This window comes from Crassostrea angulata, chromosome 7 (assembly GCF_025612915.1).
Source record: "Crassostrea angulata isolate pt1a10 chromosome 7, ASM2561291v2, whole genome shotgun sequence".
Classification (NCBI taxonomy): Eukaryota; Metazoa; Mollusca; class Bivalvia; order Ostreida; family Ostreidae; genus Magallana; species Magallana angulata.
Genome location: NC_069117.1, coordinates 25450085 through 25464326, shown reverse-complemented (window position 1 = coordinate 25464326; position 14242 = coordinate 25450085). Strand labels below are relative to the sequence as shown.

Sequence of the window (14242 nt, the reverse complement as noted above, 5' to 3'; positions counted from 1 at the left end):
GTTCATTAAAACGCAGAAACGTTTTGTGAACGATATAATGTAAATCTGCGCCACCACGATTTTTCAACTTTTTGATTGTATACGAAATTTTAATCTTTTTCACAATGACAGAGGTAAATGATTGGATCTTTGGCTTTATTTAATCACAATTACTGTCAATTTTATGAAAATTGTATTTTTATCCATTTACACAAGACGAAGGTTTAGTTTCGCCAAAGTTTTCAAAAAATTTTCGTTCGGTGTTTTTATTGTTTGTAAACCAAGCCGCCTAAATGAGTAAATCTGTTCATCATGACATGCTGAAATGTGAATTGTAAAGAAAATGAATTTGTGACATATGATAGTATTTCACAGTTTAATTAGAAAATCGCTTTATTTTTACATTATCAGGTCCCAAACCAGAGACATATAAATAAATGTTATTTATGTCTCTGCCCAAACACTTTATGTTTTTATTATCAGGTTGGGACCAATAGTCTAAACTAGTTAAAGCATTATATAAGCATGGTTGGGATATTATTCCCCAAATGGGTAGTTAACTTTTTATTATAAATGCCTAAATTGATTTCAGTAAAAAGCAGAGCATTATTTTAGAAGTGCTGACTCCATTTCATTTTCTAATAGCTTCACCAAAATTCGAAACAGCCTCATGTGGTCCCTTTGTACCATATGCCGTAATAAATGTTTTTTTTTAATCAAAAGAGTGCCCCCCCCCCCCCCCCCAAACAAAATGACTAAAACCTTTTTAATATTCGTTTATGAAATTTCTTAACATTTCAATAGGAAAAGATACCAGATATTGGTAGTAACTAAAATTGTACTAGATTAGTCTTGAAAATTGACTGCAGACAGTACCTTACTTTAATATCTTAATCCAAGTTCTGTACATATATGTATATTATTATAAACAGTTTTATACCATATTATGCTAATGATACTAACTTAAATTAATAGTACCGGTATGTTCTTTGACAACTAATATATTTATTTTGTCATTGTAGGAAGTTCAGAAGCATTCTGTCCACACACTGGTGTTCAGATCCCTGAAGAGAACACATGACATGTTCTTATCAGAACAGGGTATAACACCAGAAAGGGATACCAAAAGGTATGGCTAAATAGAAAGAAACAATTTTTTCAGAGAGAGAGAAAGAGAGAGAGATGTTAATTTCTTTACTACTCTCATTTCAGTGATGAATTAAAAAGGAAAATAAAACTAACAGATGAGTATGGACTTGTGAAGGACTTGCCGAAGGAAGGACAGAAAAAGAGTCATGGCAGTGTCATAGAGCCATATAAAGATGGCATGTGGCAAGGTTGGACTTCTTTTTGTCATCGTACATTTCATTATTTCAGTTTTATGTGTTGTAACAAAGACTTAAGCAGAAAAAGCCAAAAAAATAATTCTAATAGTTCTTCACCCATAGCTATGTAATGCTTAAAGAGAGTTGGAAAAAAGGAGAAGTTGTAATCTTTATCATAAATGTAAGGTACTTAAGCTGGAATTATATTCTGTAGAAAATGGCTCATCCATTCAAGGCACACACCCGTATCCTTCTGGACCAGGTAAATCATGTTTTACAATATGCACCATAGTGATTGATGAAAAAAGTTTGTATGAATAGAGAGTAAATTCATATTAGTTTTTTGATTGGCACTTATATTTTTTAACATCATCTAAAAAACTTTTTGAATAATTTAAAGTGCATTTTTCCCATTCAGGTGTTCAGTTAAGTGATGGCACAATGATGCAGACTGATCCCAGTCAGACTGGTCAGATGGAAATGGTTGCCTATGACAAAAACAGGTAACATTATTATTTCACAAGCTGTAAACCATTGCTTATTCAATTTTAAGGAGAGATTAAATGTTAAGATGATAGATAAATCATATTTCTGATTTATTTTTTTGTGTATCATATACACGTACCTATAAAGAAATCAAAATATATGTCAGTGTGAACCATCATTATGATGTAGGTACTGTATCATTATCTATAATCTTTTCTAATTCATGTAGAAACAAGGATGTTCCAGCAGGTGCAAGTATGCATGATATAAGAGCCCATCATGATAAGTCTGACCCATCAAAGGTTTGTTAATATTTTGTTCATTAAAATAAAAGTTAAATATAAGCAATTTAAGTTTATAGGAGTTGATATGTATCTGCCAAGTGCCAGATGAGGCCCTTAAATGAAATGTATGATATGCAATATTATGGTACCTGTAATATGTTGCTAGAGAAAGTAACGTTTTCTGTATCCTTAATAAGATGAAGTACATGAAGTAATATTTTCATAGAATTACAGACAAACTGTGTTATCTCCATAGCAAGAAAAAACTTTGAAAATTCAAAGTATTACTTCAAAAATACAAAAATTAAAAATATTTTTGTGAAAGTACAAAGATTCAAAATGTTACATGTACCGTGAAAATAAAAAAAAACCAACTTAGATCAATTAAAAGAACTCATGGTGTTTGAGATATTGATGTACGAGATAGCAAAGTATCACACTGATAAAAAATCTATTTAGTTCATGTATTATGAATTTCAAGTTTTTGTTATATCACTTTAGTTTCATGGTTTTCTTTGCAGGCATTAGTTTCGATAGGAAATCAACAAGCTTTGGTTCCAAAGAAGGCAATGACAATGCCCAAACCCATCTGGCATCCACCTTGGAAACTCTATAGGGTAAATACATGAGTTATCTGTGTTTTAACTTAAATCATACGTGTATGATATGAGCGCAATTGTAGACACATGTGGTGATTTGTACTTACTAAATGATCAATTTTGAACAGTAAAAGACAATTATAACAATTTTGAGACTATTATAATAACATTTTTTTTAAACATTGTATTTATGTTTAAACAAAAAATCACAACCTCTTTTTTACCAGTAAACTAATTTCTCTGTTTAAATAAAGATGATGATCTGATTTGTAATGTATGATTTGTGATGTCCATTCTCTTGTATTTCATAAGGTTATAAGTGGTCATCTTGGCTGGGTTCGGTGCATTGATGTTGAGCCAGGAAACCAGTGGTTTGTGACTGGGGCTGCTGATCGAGTTATTAAGGTACAATTGTTAAAATATTCTTCAAGTGATATCGGATATGTGCATTGCAGTATTGTGTCAATAAGTTAATAATATCTTATCGTATCCTCTATGTCACACTAAGAAAAACAACTTCTTATCTTACATGGATAAAAAAGTTTTTCTCAAACTATTTATGTAATAGTTTTATATGTATCATTGCTACAGTCATATACTGGTTTATTAAGATACAAGTATATATATTACATCATCTATCATTATTTTGATAGTTCTGTGCTTGCTATTTATCCATCTCCTACATTAGATCTGGGATCTGGCTAGTGGAACTCTAAAATTGTCCTTGACTGGACATGTCAGCACTGTGAGAGGGGTCAAGGTCAGTCAAAGACAGCCATATCTGTTCTCCTGTGGAGAAGACAAAATGGTTCGATGCTGGGATTTGGAGTATAACAAAGTATGTATTTTTAGTATTTTAAGAATTCAGCTGCATAATCAATCTTATTCGCACACCTACTTGTATCATAAAATGAGTTTTAATAATTTTTCCTATTTTAGACCATCAGGCACTATCACGGTCACCTGAGTGCTGTGTACTCCATGGATCTCCACCCCACGATAGACGTGTTGCTGACCTGTGGGAGGGACGGGTCAGCCAGGGTGTGGGACATCAGGACCAAGGCCTGTGTCCATACACTGGTCGGCCACAATAACACGGTGGCTGAGGTCAGGTGTCAGGCAGCAGAGCCCCAGGTACTGATAACTTCTGAGTGACCACTTTGAAATACTGAGTATCGTAAAAACGTGATGTACTAATGATGGACAAATCACACTTAACTTTGCATCATTATATAACTTGCATGTATAGAAATTAAGTTAAAATCATCATAGTAACTGCTTATCAGAACAGCTCATTTTGATATGTACATGTAGTAGGTGCTATTATTTTGTAATGACTCTGGTTCTTTGACAGGTAATCACAGGTAGCCATGACTGCACCATCAGATTGTGGGACCTTGCCATGGGAAGGTCAAGGGTCACACTCACCAACCACAAGCGAAGTGTGCGGGCACTCTCACTCCATCCAAAGCTGTAAGTTTCCTCTTATTCCATTTATATAATTATATTGAAAAAATTGGAGGATGTTTTGGGATCAGTTATAAAGATTATGCTATGTAATACCTGTAATGGATTTCACATACGCTTCACAATACTAAAATAATCTGCAAATCTAGGATATAAAAATAAGATAGTCTTTATATACTAGTAATCCATGTGCTTCAGTCAATTAAGTCCAAAATTAGATGAATATATTTGTGAATGTAACACCTTGCAGGTACACATTTGCTTCCGCCTCACCTGACAACATCAAGCAATGGAAATTCCCCAATGGAGACTTCGTACAAAATCTCTCTGGTCACAACGCCATCGTGAATGCTCTAGCCAGTAATGCAGATGGTGTCCTTGTTTCTGGAGGTAGGCACTCATAGAGACTATCAATTTCTTTTTCATTGTAAAGTACAGTGTAATCACTGAGTGATTTTATTGAAATTCTCTTATAATGTAACAGTATTATCAGTTATATAGATCTGCTTACATATTGTTTTTTTCATTTATGGTTTACCATTGTAATGGAAGTTTGAAATATATTTTTTTCATTTTTTTTTTCAAGTAAATTATATCTGGTAAAAGATTTTTTTTTTCAAGGAATATTGAAAAAATGTTGTATTTCACTTAGACTTCGCGCACAAATAATTGCAGTGGGAACTTGGTTTGCTAGAACAAAGATTGTTTTTGTTTGTTTTTAAGAAAAATTATATTCAGAATCTGGTACATGACAATATCAAGCAAAAAACTAAAGTAAATTCCCAAATATCAGAGATCTGATTTTTCAGCAAAATTGCTTATTTCAGTGGATTTTGAAGTCAAAAGGATCATTTTAGAGATAGTACATGATTGATTTTTTTCACCTCTTCCATTTACACTACTGTTACATTCATGTTAAGTTGGCTGATGTTCAACATACCCAGCCTCAAATATTCTAATCTATCATTTGATTTAAAAAAAAAACCTGATATATTTTAAGTTTAGAGATTTGAATACTTTCCTATAGTTTTATACAGAGCTGATTTAGACAATAAATGATAATTAACTTTTCAGCTGACAATGGATCCATGTTTTTCTGGGATTGGAAAACTGGATACAACTTCCAGAGAGTCCAGGCAGCTGCTCAGCCTGGATCCATTGATTCAGAGTCTGGAATCTTCTCTATGACCTTTGACCGGAGTGGCAGCCGTCTCCTGGCAACGGAAGCTGACAAGACCATCAAGATTTACAAGGAAGATGAATCTGCAGTAAGTGGTTATACATGTATTTTATATAAAGTTACAAAACTGTAAGTATTTAAGTAAGTTTCAATATTAAAGTAATGGAACTAGTACCAGTAAAGCAATGAAAGAGTAGGTTTCACCTTCAGTTTCTCAGACCATTATACTTCTAGTATCTACCTGACATGTTCATTTTTGATTTAAAAATTTAAATTTGTATTAAAATGCCCAATATTTGTGAAGTGAATTTATGATGTTTTTTTGGGGAGTTTAAATCAGCATTATCATATTTTATTATTCAGACGGAAGAAACACATCCCATTAATTGGCGACCAGATATTGTGAAGAAAAAGAGGTACTGAGAAGAGAAACTTTGAGGAAAGGAACTATGGCAGAATATATTTTTAAAATTTCTAAAGACGTAAAAATTGAAAAGGGAAGTGGGTGGATGAACAAGGCAGATGCCAGAAAAAAAAATAATAAGTTTTTTGTTCAGAACGTGTAACAGGTTGATTAACAGTGAAATTGGGGAATTTCAGTGTGCAATATCAGACATTTAGAAAGGTCTTTTGCATTTAATGAGAAATAATGACACAGGACACTTTTATTGCTTTTTAATAAAAACTTCAACAACAGAAACATTGATAAAATCTCTGGCTGGTGAAACAGCAGGAGATGGAAACTTGATGTACATGAATCCATTTCTTCATTGGTAAAAAAAAAAACCATTGTCAACGTGAATAAATTCATTTTTTTATCCAAACTAAGTCTTTGTCTCTTTTATTGATTGTTTCCATATATGTGGAGATTCTCTCTCTCTCTCTCTCTCTCTCTCTCTCTCTCTCTCTCTCTCTCTCTCTCTCTCTCTTCTGTCTCCTCTCATTTTGCTCTCTCTCTCTCTTTTCTGTCTCTCTCTCTCTCTCTCTCTCTCTCTCTCTCTCTCTCTCTCTCTCTCTCTCTCTCTCTCTCTCTCTCTCTCTCTCTCTCTCTCTCTCTCTCTATCTCTCCCAGCAGTCTAGGAATTTCCTGCAGCCTGGTTTTCTTGTTGTTGTATTTGTTGAATAATATCCTGTAAATCGTCATCATCATTGATATAACCATTGTTTGAATCACTTCTTGTGTGTTGGTTATCTGGAGCCTGAAAATTCACATGTTGGAGTCTGAAAATTCACATGTAATTATGTCATGTTGTAAATTCAAATTTAAATTTACTGCCACCCGGTAAATTCAAAACTTACAACACAACATTGAATGCATTTCATTTTATATCATGAAAGCCGAAAATAACAAAGTATTGCATAAATAACAATATTATTTTGGACTAGAATGTAAAGAAAAAACTTGGGCAAAATCATATAGTATTGTATATTGTTTGCTTGTACCATGTTTGGCTGATAGCGATCAAACTCGGCCTGAATCAGCTTGAGAACTTCTTGGACTTTGCTTTTATTGTGATGCTGGTGAATGGTGGACGGGTTGTTCTCGATTTCTGTGAAAATCATCTGAACCTCTGGGTCCTATAAAAATTGTCTTGCATTGAAATACTGCCCAGTATTGAATAAACATGTACAGTTTATAAATATAAGTAAATATTAACAGTGACGATTTTCTGTCTGAGATTGCGACACTTGGAATAATGTGTTTAATGTTAGATTTTACATTTTGATTTTTAAATATTAATGATTTGAGGAAATATACTTGGTAGAGGGTCCTGAGGCGTTCGTTGTTCAAGAAATCTTGTAAAGTTGGCAAACGTTCCTCTTCTAATGGAATCCCACCTTCTGAAAGTCAAAAAGTGAAAAGTTTGACTTAATGGTTGTTAAAAGGAAAGGCCGAAATCTTTGTTATAATCACATAGGTGTCGGAACTGAGGGGGGGGGGGGGGGGGGGGGCTTAGCCCCTCCCACTTTTTTGCAAAGTTAGACCTAACCATTAGGCACATAGCATCATAGAGGATAGAGGGTTCATTGTTCCAAAATTTACATTGAGAAGACGGAAATAATGAGATGTTGGAGCCATAGGTATACTAGCCCTAGCCCCCCCCCCCCCCCCCTCCCACGGATTAAAATTTCAAGATGTGGGAAAAAGTTTTGGTAGGTAAGTGTCAACACTGTATCTGTGTCTAATTCATCATTCTTAAGTTTGCAAATAATAATTCTAGCTATCCTCAATTCTAAGCACCGAATAGTGGTTTGATTCTCATATAATATATTTTTAAATTAGAAATCACGGCGATTTAATCCTTTAAACAAAAGTTAAAAATACCTAGACGTTTATGGTTAATGGTCATAAGAATCATGCGCAATGGCTGTCTTCTAGTTCTCGTCACAAAGTCACAAAATAAATTTTCGTTAGGGTGGGAGATGGGGGGGGGAGAGGGGGGCTGGACCTCTTTCCTTTACTTGTATATTTAAGCATCAGATGACTTCTTAGACCTCACAATTAGCGTACACATGAACCAAATGGCAAATAAGCCACTGATTCTGAAACGGTTTTGGACCGAAGGGGGTGAGTGGGTTATAGATATGTCGATAATCAAGGCAATGGATTTAGAGTTTGCGCATTAATTATAGCGACGAGGCGGACAATGCGGAAACCAGATGTTATCTACACATTCATACAATATTACGTATATTTTCATAGTTTTACACTTTTACTTATACCGGGTATTCTCTGTCAAAAAAGCACTGTTAAGACCCTAAATCGTAAGCAACATAATAAGTGATGTAAATGAAATATTACCTGCCATAGTTAATTATGATTTCCAACTTGTGCAATGATCAACACGGAAAGAACTCACTGTATGTAAACCGAAAGTACTGCTTGGCAGCTGTCCCAGTTCTATATATATCCTGTAATTTTTAAATCTAGCTGGTCCACTGATCTATAATCATTTGAGAGCAACATTGAAATGCACTATAAATGTCCTCTTCAAAACTTCAAAATAATACACATGTATATGCACATGTTTAAATCGTGTCCAAAGAGCTGTAATTTAAACATTCATTTAATTAATTTCAATCCAAGGTTTAACAATGACACACCACTCCGTAAAAATCGTCGAATTGTCAGGAAAAAGTCAGCATTTGTGGAAATGTTGTACACATGATAATTTAATTCTACATTCAAAGATACTAATCTCGCTGGCTTTCAGGCAGCATTCATTGAGTCTCAAAATTCTATCAAAGCATATATATATATATATATATATATATATATATATATATATATATATATATATATATATATATATATATATATATATATATATATATATATATATATATATATATATATATAATTATAATTGTTACATTTCAAGTTTAAAATCAAAGATTTCTCAACTTAACTATAACAAGTAGACTTTAGAAATATTTTATTTTAAACTTTTAACGTAACATATATAGATAGCAGTTAAAAATTGCTTTATTTCATTTGAAAGTTCCTGGGAAGATATTATAATATCTGTTTAAACAAGTAACTAAATTCAATCAATATTTGACCATTCTTGAGATCCTTGTACAGTTGTACATCAACCGATAATTATCATCAATCACTTACCGTATTCCTACACAGTACACCTAAGCAATTTCTATGTACCAAGTATTTTCAAAAACCAAGTACATTAAAATTTAGGGAACTGCTGATGACAACGAACATCAAAACATTGAAAAAATTAAGCTCTTTTATATTGAATATCCAAGAGCAATTCTGCTGTCCAGCCTAAACTATATTGGCATTTATTATTATTATTACTCTCCGCGTATTGAACACCAATGAAACATTGTATTAAATTTTTAAATGATGATCTATTTTTTTTTTCTACCACTTTTTGTATTATTACTATTTTTTTTTTCTCTTACTTACTTATGCTTACTAACACATGTAATACTATGTTGTATTATAATTTATATATAATTTATTAGACCCTTGACATCACAATTTAATGTAAATATGTTATTGTACCTCTTGTACCATTGTATGATAATGGTTTGAGAGAATAAATTGAATTGAAATTGAATTGAATTGCATCGTATAATCATTATTGAGTCCTACTGTTAAAAGATGGTCATGTTAGGTTTAATTACACGAAACCTCTGTTATTTTTAATTTGCATTTTGCAATATTGGAAATGTATATTGGAAATTTTGTACTTTTTTCCAATAACTACACTTGAAAAAAAAAAACCTCATGATTATTGTCGAGTCTTTAGGACCAAAAATTTTAAGAATCCTTACAATACATATCTATCTATTACTTTCTCTTAGGATATTGAAAACTTTTTTCATTTACTGAAAAATGAGTGGTGCCATTCTTATCAAACCGTTTGATTGAAACAAGTGAATATATAGCAAAGTGGGGAAATCAAACGGTCTCTAGTGATAGTGGAATCGGACAAGGTAGGTGCTTATACCATGTAGTTCCAAGCTGTTGATCCTTCTATAGGAAAATACACTATCTGTTGTTTTTTTTTAAATAAAGTGACCGATAATCTTTCGGCTTCTTTTTCTTGGACATTATTGAATGGGTTGTTTGAGTTACTACTGTCTACGTTTTAATGTGAATATATGATTATTTTCCTTTAGGTATTCCTACTATGCTTCGTCAAAGTTTAACAGTTTCCTGTATCACAATTTGGGCGTTTACTGTGGCACATTCAACAACACTGTCCTCGCTTGAAATTTCTACTGCTGCACTCACAAATGACGTCACATCAATATCTAGTCAGCAGACGACAAAAGACGGAGCATTTACTGATGAGGTACCAGGTACAGATTCGGCAACAGTGGCGTCAAACTCGGTAACCACTTCTCAGACTGGAGTGGTTTCTTCGTCAGAAAACCACGTCGGTGATGCTTTGGAGGCAACGACTCAAACATCGAATTCTGACGACGAAGCTGAAGCTGAAGAAGAAAGGAATCCCTCCCCACTGCCCGGGTACTCGTTCCCTCTGGTTTCAGAAATCAGTGAGCTGGACTACATCTATGGGCCTATAGTCATTGGTTTGTCCTTTTTGTCTACCATTATAATCGTGTTGGCCTTCATGAGGAAGTCTATGAGGTCCCCCACCACTATCATCCTAACTGGAATCGTGGTCTCGGACACTCTGAAGTCGCTTCTACGCTACGGTAATTATCTGTACATGTACTTCACCTACGGGACAGGAACGATTGATATTGTCCTTCCATATTGCATTTTCTTGTTCTACAGCCAAATTGGAGAAAACGTCTGCTACTCTGTAGCACAGGCGCTCTGGGCTTGTCTTGCTATTCAAAGGGTTCTGGTCATCAAGTTTCCATTCAAGAGCAGGGAGATTCTGACCACTAAAGCATCTCTTTTGACAGTATCCATCTGCATTCTTCTCGCTTTTCTCTACCGACTTCCTGAACTCTATTTTTCGGGTAAACTCACTTCTTACCGAGACTTCCTAATCTTATCAGGCTACAAGCCATCTGACTTTTACTATTATTACTACTATTACTACTACGAAGAAGGCTCCAACGAAACAGTCGGCTATGAGACGTATGTCTACTCAACCATTGCCGGAGATGAAGATCTTTGCATGACTTACCAGGATCCAGCTTTCACCAAAGCCTACGAGGTGTATCATCCAATTTGCTCTTTGGTCCCTTTTTTCGTGTATCTAATATCCAGCATCTACATCATATATTCTGTAGTCGCCCGCAACGACTCAACCGATATCCACGAAAGTAAAGGACGGATGCAGAAGATTGAAATGATGACACGCTCTATTTTGATCATCCTACTAGTTCAATGCATCAAGAAAACAATCGGTTTGTTTAATCTTATCATAACTTTCATAACAAAAATGGAGATTTACGACGTTTGGGGTAAAATGGATCTTGATGCTATGAGGGTGCTCTACAAATTTCGCGAAATTGTGTCGGCTGCAGCTTCTCTCATCAATTTCTGGATCATTGTCGGAGCCTGCGAGCAGTTCCGCAAGGAAATCTTTAGCATGTTCACTGGCTATTCCAAATTAAAGAGGCATTCCTTCAAGAGCAGCGTTAAGAAACTGGGCGAGAGCAGTACTAGCAGCTCATCAACCAAGGGGTCGACCGTTACAGCCAAGGATAAAATTATCTGATTCTGGGGCTGATGGACTCATCTATGTTATGAATGTTACCTTTGTTTGTTTTTCGATGACTTCGTTGCAACGTCGTTATTACTTTTTAAAGTATATTTTCTTAATCTGATAAAACTGAGTTTTGAACCTCTTTAAAAGTTAAGACAACAACTAATGCACTTACTATAAATTTTTAGTTGGCTTGCTTGTTTTTTATTGTCCTTTTTAATTGTGAATGTGTTATGAAAATTATTAGTGTTGTCCTTTTTTAATCATTTTTGTGGAAAAAAGAGATATTAAAATATAATGATGTGTCAATCATCAAATTTTTACTGGCTTGCCTTTGTGCCTTTTTGTACTAGTTGTAACTTTGTTCTATGTGGTAGAATGACTTTTTTCACCAAATTGAAAATATATACACTAATCAAAAATATGGAATGCAGTAGGATTGTAAGAATGCAGAATGCACCTGTGATCTAAGGGCCAAAAATTCAACTTAAACATTCAATTTGATCATTGATTAATAATTGTAATTTTATTTACCCCCAAAAAGTACAACCTATACCATATTGGCTGTCCTGATATATTGTTGGTTATTTTTTGGTATAGAAAAAAAAATAAATTTTCTGAATGTAAACCGAGTGAACCTCCTTGTTGTTTATAAAGTATTTAGAAAAGTATAAGAAAACGTGTGGTAAAAAATTTGTTTAAAAAATCTTAACATAAAATTACCATCACATCACAAATTAAAGTTTTTATTGACAGAGTATTTGTTACAACTCTCCTTTTGTAAAAATTTTGCTTATTTACGACAGTTACTATGCTTTTAAATAAATTTCTTTATACGGCGATTTTCTTCATTCAATAGGGCCTTATAGTTGATATTCTTTTAAATATTTCCAGGATATCCGAATCTCCGGTTTGTGAATTTTGTTATGTGCAATTATTGTACATACAGTGTTTATTGTATAACTCTTTAGTATCTTCATATTTTACATGTGTTATTGAAACTGAACTCCTTTTAGAAAAAAACCCCAGTTTTTACGAGCGTGTATCTAAAGCATATTGCAATATTGAAATCACAAAGAAGCTACAGCAGTTTTGATAACCTTTAATACATGTAGTTGAATATATCATATAATTGTAGTAAGCTTACGGTAAATTAATCTTGCAAAGAAATAATTGTAAACAGTTTCAACAAATCAGAACAATGAAATGACCGTCACTTCGGTATCACAGATAACAATGAATACGTTTATAACAACGTACTCATCCAAATGTTCAAAACGATTCAGAACATTATTGCAAAAACAATGCTTTGATAAATAACATTATTATGATTGAATTGTCCTAATAAAATAACGTTTAGTGACTAGTTAAGTCAACAATGAGGTTCCGTTTGTATAACTCCCAGTCCTCTTTAATTTGTAAGTTGTTTTGGAAAGTATCTTCATCTGGGTACGGCCGCACCTGATGACGTATTAATTTCTTAACCTTTTCATTGGCGTTTTTGGCAAAGAACTCCTTGTTCAGCATTATGCATTCTGCTCCTCTAGAAACCTTAGCCATAAAGAGGAAAGCATAAAATAAATAGAAAATTTGTACAAGTTTCATATTCAAAAATTTTCCTCCACATTAAATGTTGCAACGGTGTCAAATTTTCACTATCAGACATTAAGGTAAAATAAAGAAAGGCTGGTTTGAATTGTTGATAATTTAAACAGTGAAAATTTGAAAATCAAAAACCAATGATATTTCCTAATTTATTATTAACTTTGTTTATTTTTAATCACTTATAATCTAATGTCGGCAGAAGCAATGTTAAGATATTAAACGAAGTGAAGTATTACAGCATATGTAGATAAATGACGCCATTTCATACCAGAGTGACCACAGTCTTTGGGTTCTCCACAGAGTCTTCAAACTGTATTGTCTCTAGTCCCTGTTGACATAAAATAGGGATACATTTTTTTTTTATTTGATTCCATCATTTTATAAAAAGGGTTTTCATTATTTCCGTATATCATCCATCAATACTTACAAACACTTCCTTTGGGTTGAGACCGCCGACTTGGACAAAGACTGGGGGAGGTTTACTGGGGGTGGGGTCTTTAGGGGCCTCCTTTGGTTTGGGAGGTCTGCATCTTTCTGGGACCTCATATTTCTTTTTTGTCTCATTTTTTGACATTTTTAAAGGAGACTGGAGAAAAACATAATGATAACAGATAAAAACAAATTCGGATTTAACGAACACATATATGAATAAGTTGTATATCCAAATCATGTGAATTTAAGTCTATATGGAGGTCTTTTACCAGATGAGCCTTTTGAGTGACAGGATTTCGTGAGTATTCTGCTTTGGAAAACTTTTTAGTAGAAGGTCCCGGAATAGCCTGTGGTACCGTCACCGGTTCCTCGTTCTCTTCATTATCCTGCAATGCACGTTACAGTTTTTTTTAATATTATGAGTTAAATGTGAATTTTTGTCTATAATTCTTTATCATAATTGTCTGAATTTAAAAGTCTAATTTATATGAAATCGATGCAATAAATCGGCATTGAAATTTGATGCATGATTTGAAATTTATTAGCATTCACAATTCAAGACGAATTAGTACTAGATTTAAAATTTCTATAACAGTAAAAGTCTTAAAAACAATGGTTTACCATGAAATATACGAAAAGTAATCTTATTTAAAATCTATATATATTCATAAACTTAATACATACGTAATTCTATTTTGTACATTATAATGCTTGCTTAAATGAAAAT

General features: G+C 33.4%; 4 protein-coding genes across 4 annotated transcripts in view; 2 read left to right on the top strand and 2 right to left on the bottom strand.

The window, feature by feature from the left end:
* The first annotated feature begins 13 nt into the window (after nucleotides 1-13).
* Nucleotides 14-6144, top strand: LOC128157154 (pleiotropic regulator 1-like). Its single transcript, XM_052819570.1, has 14 exons — nucleotides 14-113; nucleotides 1002-1108; nucleotides 1192-1316; nucleotides 1519-1566; nucleotides 1723-1807; nucleotides 2020-2092; nucleotides 2596-2691; nucleotides 2986-3078; nucleotides 3362-3511; nucleotides 3613-3807; nucleotides 4028-4146; nucleotides 4391-4530; nucleotides 5215-5408; nucleotides 5684-6144. The coding sequence occupies exons 1-14, from the start codon at nucleotides 105-107 to the stop codon at nucleotides 5741-5743; spliced, it is 1494 nt and encodes a 497-aa protein (XP_052675530.1). The 5' UTR covers nucleotides 14-104; the 3' UTR covers nucleotides 5744-6144.
* A 181-nt stretch (nucleotides 6145-6325) lies between these two features.
* On the bottom strand, nucleotides 6326-8276 carry LOC128156797 (uncharacterized). The gene is made up of 4 exons (XM_052819096.1): nucleotides 8124-8276; nucleotides 7080-7162; nucleotides 6764-6898; nucleotides 6326-6519 (listed from the first exon to the last, which is right to left on the bottom strand). The coding sequence occupies exons 1-4, from the start codon at nucleotides 8128-8130 to the stop codon at nucleotides 6397-6399; spliced, it is 348 nt and encodes a 115-aa protein (XP_052675056.1). The 5' UTR covers nucleotides 8131-8276; the 3' UTR covers nucleotides 6326-6396.
* Nucleotides 8277-9657: 1381 nt separating this feature from the next.
* On the top strand, nucleotides 9658-12055 carry LOC128156391 (uncharacterized). Its single transcript, XM_052818504.1, has 2 exons — nucleotides 9658-9781; nucleotides 9968-12055. Exon 2 carries the CDS (start codon nucleotides 9979-9981, stop codon nucleotides 11488-11490), a length of 1512 nt encoding a protein of 503 aa, XP_052674464.1. The 5' UTR covers nucleotides 9658-9781; nucleotides 9968-9978; the 3' UTR covers nucleotides 11491-12055.
* A 514-nt stretch (nucleotides 12056-12569) lies between these two features.
* LOC128191553 (cyclic nucleotide-binding domain-containing protein 2-like) overlaps nucleotides 12570-14242 on the bottom strand; it is a 14420-nt gene continuing 12747 nt past the window's right edge. The window contains exons 15-18 of the mRNA XM_052863685.1: nucleotides 13785-13901; nucleotides 13511-13669; nucleotides 13352-13411; nucleotides 12570-13029 (exon numbers count right to left, since the gene is read on the bottom strand). Coding sequence (XP_052719645.1) covers nucleotides 12835-13029; nucleotides 13352-13411; nucleotides 13511-13669; nucleotides 13785-13901 — 531 coding nt within the window. The 3' untranslated portion in view covers nucleotides 12570-12834. The remainder of the gene's footprint in view (nucleotides 13030-13351; nucleotides 13412-13510; nucleotides 13670-13784; nucleotides 13902-14242) is intronic.

What these genes read in the sequence shown, in the direction of transcription:
- LOC128156391 (XM_052818504.1), top strand. Translation starts at nt 9,979, where the DNA reads ATGCTTCGTCAAAGTTTAACAGTTTCCTGTATCACAATTTGGGCGTTT.
- LOC128157154 (XM_052819570.1), top strand. An exon ending in GTTGCCTATGACAAAAACAG is followed by an intron (nt 1,808 to 2,019) that starts GTAACATTATTA and finishes TAATTCATGTAG; the next exon opens with AAACAAGGATGTTCCAGCAG. An exon ending in CTCTCACTCCATCCAAAGCT is followed by an intron (nt 4,147 to 4,390) that starts GTAAGTTTCCTC and finishes AACACCTTGCAG; the next exon opens with GTACACATTTGCTTCCGCCT.
- LOC128156797 (XM_052819096.1), bottom strand. An exon ending in GCCTCAGGACCCTCTACCAA is followed by an intron (nt 6,899 to 7,079) that starts GTATATTTCCTC and finishes CAATTTTTATAG; the next exon opens with GACCCAGAGGTTCAGATGAT. An exon ending in ATCGCTATCAGCCAAACATG is followed by an intron (nt 6,520 to 6,763) that starts GTACAAGCAAAC and finishes GTGAATTTTCAG; the next exon opens with GCTCCAGATAACCAACACAC.